The sequence below is a fragment of the Cuculus canorus genome, chromosome 17 (genome assembly GCF_017976375.1).
Source record: "Cuculus canorus isolate bCucCan1 chromosome 17, bCucCan1.pri, whole genome shotgun sequence".
Lineage (NCBI taxonomy): Eukaryota > Metazoa > Chordata > Aves > Cuculiformes > Cuculidae > Cuculus > Cuculus canorus.
The window spans coordinates 12,608,769-12,616,375 of NC_071417.1; the positions used below are offsets into that span (position 1 = coordinate 12,608,769).

Sequence of the window (7,607 nt, forward strand, 5' to 3'; positions counted from 1 at the left end):
TGTTAACCCCTGCGATGGTCTCAAGGCACAGGGGCTGTGGGATGGGGAAAGGAGCTTCGACTTCTGCACACGTGGGTCTTCTTATAGCAGAGGCTGAGAAGGGGGCGTTTGATTTTTGCACTGGAAACAGAGGCTGGAATAGCGGTGACCTCACTAGGAAAAATCCCCCCGGCCTTCCCAGGTTACTGCACCCCCTGTACCAATGGGCTTAGACCTGATAATCCCATCCAAACGGTGACGCCAGCAAGAGTGCTGCCCGCCTCTGCTCCCCTGCCAGTGAGCTGGTGGATGATGACGCTGGAAGGTTTGCCGGACCCCTCCCCAGCTCCAGTGCTGGCTGGGGGGGTCCTGGCTGCCTCCAGGGAGGGCACAGATGGTACTCACAATGCAGGGAGGCCTCCAGCCCACTGCATGACCAGTTAGGAAAGATCTGGAGCCTTTTCTTTCCCTTGTTGTAAAAACAACCATAAGAAGTTAAAAAAACTTGACATTTGCTGTGTTTGTTTCTGCTTCACCACATCTTGCCATTTACTCAGCTTGGTCTCAGTGGGATTTTCCCTGCCTGAGCAGAAGGATTATTTAGGATGAAGGATTAGCAGCTGCACGGATCTTGCTCCTTGTCCTGGCCCTCAGGAGCATGGAGTGCAATCCCTTCCCTGCGCTCCTGGTCGTGCCCCGGAGCGCCTGGCTGGCCCAGAGCGCATCTCCCAATATCCCTGAGGTTTGGTAAGAGTTTTTCTCCAATGCAACACATACTCTGGAGCGTGCACTGTATACAGAGCACCTCAGTGTCCCATCTCTAGGTAGGGATAAGGGCTACCTACTCGCCCACCTCACCCAGCCGTAAATTCCTTCCTACAACATGAGAAGTCCTTCATCCCAGATGCTCCTTCTAAGGCCAGACTTTCTCCCCTTTCCCTTGCAGGGTTTTCTGCTCCTAACCGGACCCTTCACCCCAAGGGGATGCCAAACCAGTCCCAGCACCTGCTGCCCCCTCCAGCCTGAGGGCACTGGGTTTTGTATTTCACGGACACGGTGGCTCCTTTTCCGCGGGGAAATGCCCATGGAAAGTGCTCTGTCTCTCGTCCTGTTGTTGTGTCCTGATGATGATGATGATTTTTATTTCCTTTTCTTCCTCTTTCTCTTGCTCTTGTCCTGTGGGCATTTCTTTCCCTTCCCTGGATTTCCTCCCCCTGCCCCGAAGTACGATGGCTTTATAACCTGCAGTGGCTCTTAACAGAACTTCACATTTCTCCTCCTTCTCATGAGGGCATTTTGCGGCTGCATGAAATCACCACCTTTGTGATCATCTGCATTTTTGGTGTTTTGAGGGAGAGCAGAGGTGGCAGGGACTGGGCAATGGCTAGGTCTTGTTGCTTGACCAGAACAGGGGGTTCTTGCCCCCAGGCTCCCCCTTTCCTCAGCTTGGGGCTCAGCTGAATCCTTGCATTTCCACAGCTTTCCTTTGGACTTGTACAGACCTGGGCACGTGCCTGAGGCTGGGGGCAGATGATGTGCAACGCCCTTGTGCCTATGAACTTTGTTCGTCCCCAAGCAGCGTGGGTACAAATGTGTCTGTTTTGATCCAAAAGGTGGGATGGCTTCGATTCACATGTCATGATTTCTCTTAAATGGACTCTGCTATGTTTGCCTCCTTCTCTGCTCCCTGTGAGCCTCTCCTTTTGCTCAGCCCCCACTTCTGCTGGCCTGAAAGTCCTCCCACAGAGGAGCCAAGCATTGAACACACAGGCTGATGTGTGATGAGTGAAAAACTCACAGCAATGAGCGCTGCTTGGCCAGGCTGTCCTCCAGAAGGCTTTAGCAGAGATATATGATCTGCAGCCACGATCCTGGTGGGAGAGATTCAAGGACCAGCTGCATCCCAGAGCTCTGCATGCTGTGAATGTGTGAACCCTCTCCCAGGTGAGACTGGAAAGCCGTGAGGATGGGAGAGCAGCAGCTCCAATCCTGGCTGAAGAGGCACCTCCTGGTAACAAAGCCTATTTGGAAGACAGCTCTTGGAAGGTCCTTGGTGAGGATGTGCCGATCAAGGACTCCTGAAAGCCCAGAGAGGATCAGCGCCACCTTAGCGCAGTCCTGCAAGCAGTTCTAGGACAGCAGACCCCAGCCACTTCCACACCTTCGGGTGCAGAAAGTGTGAGCGCAGAGCAACCTGCCTGCCAAAAGAAATACATGTGGCATCTCGGTGGCAGTCCGGTCCCCTCTGTAGGCTCTGCACCACCTACCAGCAGCACGAGCTGTCTCTGCTGGGACATCTCATGTGAAAAGGGAGGTGAGATCAGCTGCAAAGATGCTGTGTGATCCTGGACTCTGACACGCTCACACCTCAGCCCTGCTGCAAAAACCTGGCCCCCAAAGCAATCTGTTAACACAAGAACAGAAAGGGATCAGTCCCTTTAACAGAGAAAAGCTGCCTGCAAGGTACAGCATGCATGACCTTGTGTGTCCTTCCTGCTTGTCCTCTCTTCCTCACCCTGAAGAAGGTTTGTCCTCCCTTGTTGCCAGGATGAGGGCAGCAGGGCACGGCTGCAGCTCCTGCTGGAGGCAGGGATATGGGGTTGACATTTTGAGCTGCTAGATGCTGATCCTGTCTCCTGCCTCTGCTCTGCTGCACTGTGCACTGATGCTTGTAAGGAGCAAAGCACCTGCACTCCGCAACAGTACAGGGCTTGTCCAGGAGCCACAATGCTGAGCTTTGCTTTCAGAAGGCTAAGATTAGCTGCCCTAAGACAAAGTGAGAGCAAAATGAGCTGTAGGAGGTTTGCTGCTCTCCCTGCCCATGGCACAAGCTATGCTGGCTCCCTTAACTCCAGGCTGTGCAGTTATCCCTGCCCTCATCCAGCATTTCCTGCCCTTTCCTGTGGCTTGGCTGGCCACATCTCCATGGGCTGTGACTACCTCCTGCAATTTTTGACTCCCCGAACGCTTAAAGCAGCTCCAGCCCCAAATCCAGGAGCAAAAGACCTCCAGGTCTCAGTTTTGCAAAGCCTCTAGCGTGGTGTACAATACGAATGAATGCTGCCACGGTGTGGCCAGAGATGAGCTGCTGGGCTGGCAGAGCAGCTGGAGCAGGGTTTGGAGACAGGTTCGTGTCACCCCCTGGGGACTTCAGGACCTGGAGGTGAAAGCAAAACAGGACAAAATAAAAAAAGGACAGCCCATGGCCCACCTCTGTGGGTTATTCCCTAATCCCAGGGCAGGCAGATTAGGGATTAGGGGAGCTGGGTGCCTTTGCTGCTGGGATGTGTGATCCTGGGCAGAGGTCTTGTCTGTGGGAGCCAGCTCCCTGACTCTCAAGCTGAGAACAGCAAGCTTTGTCCTAACCCCCAACCCTAATTAAACTCATCTCCTCCTTTTGGGAAGTTTGATTCTAGGCTTTGTGCTCTGGTCCCCCGTTAGTAGAAAGAATGATGCAACCTGAAGAGGAGGAAGTGCCTAAAGCAATGCCCTTGTCTTCGTCCTCTTTCCAGCTCACCCTGTGCTGCTGGCAATTAATTATCTCCTGTTCTGCCTTCTGCCTGTATCAGTATCGCATCTCCCACCTGGAAGTTGTATTGCTGTTGCAGTCTGTGTCGGAGATGAATTGGCTTGCTTTTCCTGCACCCCAAAGCTCGTCGTCTCCATTTCCCCCCTTCCACCTGAGCTGCCACTGAAAACAACGGAGAAGTGCAGCAGAGAAGGGAACGGGGGGTGTGCCTCACCTTTGGTGGGATCTCCAAAGTGGTCTGTGCAGGGCAGACAGCCAACAGCATCTCAAGTTCAACAGGCTTCGAGGAGGTGAGTCCTTCAGAGCCCTGTGGAAGTCCTTCAGAGCCCCGTGTTGATTTATGGCCCTGGAGAAGAAGAACCCTCCCTGCTGTGAAGGTCCATGAAGCGAACACGACCCCAGAGCTCGTGGCTGTCCCTCTGCCTGAGCAGGACCGTTTGCTCCTCACGAGCTGCACCACTGGGAACTTTGATTCATTATTTTTTGTTGAGTCCGTCTCAGACGGCTTAACAACTTCTCCATCCTCTTTACCTGCAGGGGCTTTGCATTCCCCTCCAGCTTCATTTTCTCCCACCGCAAAGCAGGAAATAAACTTGCCGATCTGCTTTATCATTCCACAAATGCGGCTCTTCCACCACTTGTCTAGACTCTGCTCATCTCGATGTGACATTTCTGACGTGTGGGTGTAGCTACGCTATCTCCAGCATGCATAAACGGCGGAGAGCGAGGTGGGGTCTGCTGCAGACCAGTGCCATGAGCTGCTTGGCGGGGTCATGCATGGAGAGGTTGTACCTCTTGGGCATTTGGCTCACCAGCGTGTCACCTCCATGTCCCTGCTGCCTGTCCAGGCTCCTGCACAGCCCCACGCGACTCCTGCAGTAAGGGGATACCGGACCTGGACACTCAGCCTGATCCAACATCTCCTGGAGGATGGCCACCACTGCCTGGTTTGTAGCAGCTCAGCTTCTTTTTGCTCCCCGGGGCTAAAACATAAACAGTCTTTTCTCAAACCAGGAGATGTGATTTTCAGGACATGGTGAAGTGAGGGTTTTTTTCTCAAAGATTTTAGTTTGTAGGTTTTTCTGATGTGCACATAAAGTCAGATATGATCTTGAAAACTCATGGGAACCGGTTCTCTCTTTTCCCAACCTGCTGTGTCCACTAGCAGGGAAAAATAACTCATTTGTTCAGTGCAAGGATACCTATTGCCTGTGTTGTTGATGACTTCAAAGGTTTCACTTCCCCAGAAGGACTGCCTGGGAGTTTGTTGTTCTTCAATTTATGAGAGACAGCGGGAAAATAATGAGACTTCTGCCACTGGGAGTAGACTCGCAAAGATGACACCTCCACGATCGTTGCCGGGTAGGGCTGAGCTCATTGAGGAGGAACTGAGCTACTCGCTTTCATACTGGCTAGAGAAATAGGGGTTGAGTTCGGGCTGTCCACGCTACCTGCCCTGTGCCTATACGTCCCCGGGGCAAGCAGGGGACTGTTCACACCCAAAGCAGTGTGAGTCAAAGCGTGTGCGCATCACCGGCGGGCTTAGAGTTGTCCCCAGAGCAAACGTGACTGCTTTATACAGAAGAGATGGGAAGAGGCAGGAGCTGCATGAACCTGTGCCCAGTCTGTGACTGTTCCATTACTTCCTTTACTGTCAGTACGTGACGCCTCTCACCCTGTCCTGGGCTGTAACCCACGTTCCCTCCAGTGCTTCCCTCTGGAGATCCCTGCTTTCTCCTTCTCAGCCCAGTCAAAAGGTGCAAGGAGCTGCTCAGCAAGGATCTTGGGGGTAGCAACAGACTTACAGTGCCTTGTGCTGGGACGAAACTACTGCACTGGGATTGCCCTCCTGTTCCTGCTCTCTCCAGGGACACAGGGAGTGGGAGCAGAGGGGAACAGATGGCTTCATTTTATTAGTGAAATTCTTGGTGGGCAAATTCCCCCTGGGATAACTGAGAGCAAACTTAGAGCCCTGTTTAGCCGTCCTTTGCAACTGATCTCCCTCCGATGGGGTTTTGCAAGGGTATAGAAGCAGTGCAGAGTGAGAGTGTGGGTGTGAACTGGACACCACCTTCTGCAAGGACCGCAGGGCTATGAACGCCCACCACGTGCCGGAGACCACGTTTGTATCAAGGTATCGTGGAGGAGAGGGCATGTTTGTGCTGGAGCCTCACGGACCTGCACCAAGCCCAAGCCCAAGCTGCTGCCTCCCAACTGATGACCACTGAAGCCATTCCAGTCTCTGATTTATGCCCGTAGGGAAGCTGCCGAGAGTTCTCAGCATTTATCGGAAGGAGAATTTTATGCTCGAAACTAAATTTTCTTCCTGCTTTCACTGGGGACCAGCTCCCAGCTTCAGATTGCTCTGATAACTTTGCAATTGCTTTGATCGTTCCAGAGGGGAGCGTGGTCCCTTTACAGAACAGATGGAGACACATTTTTCAGGACCATTCAACTTTGCCATAACTCTGCCTTTGTTATAACAATTTCTTCCGTTACTACGGGAGGAGAATCATTTGGCCAGTGCTGAGCGCTCTTGAAAACTCCGAACTTGGACACAATTAGTCTAGAACCTGATATAAAACGCCTTCCAGACCCACCGGCTTCAGCGGCGCCGGGGATTTCAGCAGCTCGCAGGGTCAGGCTTTCACAGCAGCCGCAGTTTCGTGCTGGCAGTATTTTTGCGTGCGTCAATCCGCGCTTGCCTGCAATGCATGACTCTAGTAATTCATTTGAAATCTTACCCTCGACGCGGAGATGTGAGCTCTAGCTTCTTCCATATGGCTGTGTGTGTTCAATAGGAAATCAGGGGAGCTGGGAAAAAAAAAAATCGAATGAGCTTGCTGCTTTAAAGCACTTGGTTCCAGAAGTAAAGTAGACCTCGCCAGAGGTCTTGATTGGCTTGATTGGCAAAATTGGCTTGATTTAAGCAGGGCAACTCATGAAATAGCTAAGGATTGTAATGCAGATATACTCATGCTGTGCCAGGAATGAAGGGGACGAGGAACTCTTGGCCTCCACCCCTACAGATGTGTGGCTGTGTTGCAAGTCTGAGCCATCGAAATCACAGTGGGGGGGGATAAAACAGATTGTGAGTTCATAGCTGAGCAGCCGCTGCTTGTTCAGCAGCGCGAGCGCCTCACTGTGAGGGCTGCTGCTCTCCTGCCTTACTCATCCATGTACCCACCTGGCCACCTTTCGGGGAGGGAGGAGGGAATAAGCACTTCAAAAGCCAGAAAATCGAACCTGTGAGCTTTGTCCTTCATTTAACAGGAGCCTTAGAGGCCAAGGCTTTGCAGATACTCATCACCACAGTGGGGCTTCAATTCTATCCATGGGTCAAAGCTTGAGAAGCTGTGCTGGGAAAGCAGGAGCACGGAGCTGAGCCGTGGGGAGGATCCTGCACCCAGCTCTCTCTAGGGCTGGCTCAGCTTTCTGCTGAGGAATACCACAGAGCAAAGGATTTTTTTCTTCCATGGGCATTCTTAATACTTTAAAAATGTAGACTAAATAATGGTTGATCTAAAAGAGCAACTGATTTGGGGCTTCTTTTTGCTGCTTTGCTTGGCTTTGTGTGGGGAAAGCAAAAAAACACCAAAAAGTACACCAAATTGTTTTGGACAAAATTGAATATTTTGTCCGCACAATAACTGCTAATGGAGATTTTAAAGTTTTCCAAGGGCAATAAAACTGCCTTAATATGTGTCCAATGAAAGGCATTAGCGCTACTCACTTCTGAACCTGCTCTTTGTGTGATCGCGGCGTGGAATTATGTCTCAACAAGACACTCTTTACAGCTCCTAGCAGGGTGGGTGGAAAGAGAAGGCAGCGTTTCAGAATCTCCCTGTGCTCAGCATTGAAGCGATGGCTTTGAAGCCAAGGAAATTCAATGCAAATTCACTGCTTTGCTAGAATACTACAAACTAGTCTGCAATTCCCAAGGTTAAACGTGCTCCACCGCCTTGAAATGCCTTCAAAAAACCCTGGGATCTGTGTGCTGAACAGAGCTTGAGGATAGGTTCCCTGGTTTGTAGCAACATCCCCAGCTCTTCCAGAGCATACGCAGTTCCCCAGGCAGCAGATGAACAGAGTACGACGA

General features: G+C 51.7%; 1 protein-coding gene across 7 annotated transcripts in view; it reads left to right on the forward strand.

The window, feature by feature from the left end:
• Positions 1 to 6,413, forward strand: part of NOS1 (nitric oxide synthase 1) — a 79,508-nt gene extending 73,095 nt beyond the window's left edge. For all 7 annotated transcript variants that reach the window (XM_054082593.1, XM_054082594.1, XM_054082596.1 and 4 more), the window contains exon 29: positions 926 to 6,413. In XM_054082593.1, the coding sequence (XP_053938568.1) occupies positions 926 to 941 (16 nt within the window). In that variant the 3' untranslated portion in view covers positions 942 to 6,413. The remainder of the gene's footprint in view (positions 1 to 925) is intronic.
• The last annotated feature ends 1,194 nt before the right edge of the window (positions 6,414 to 7,607 follow it).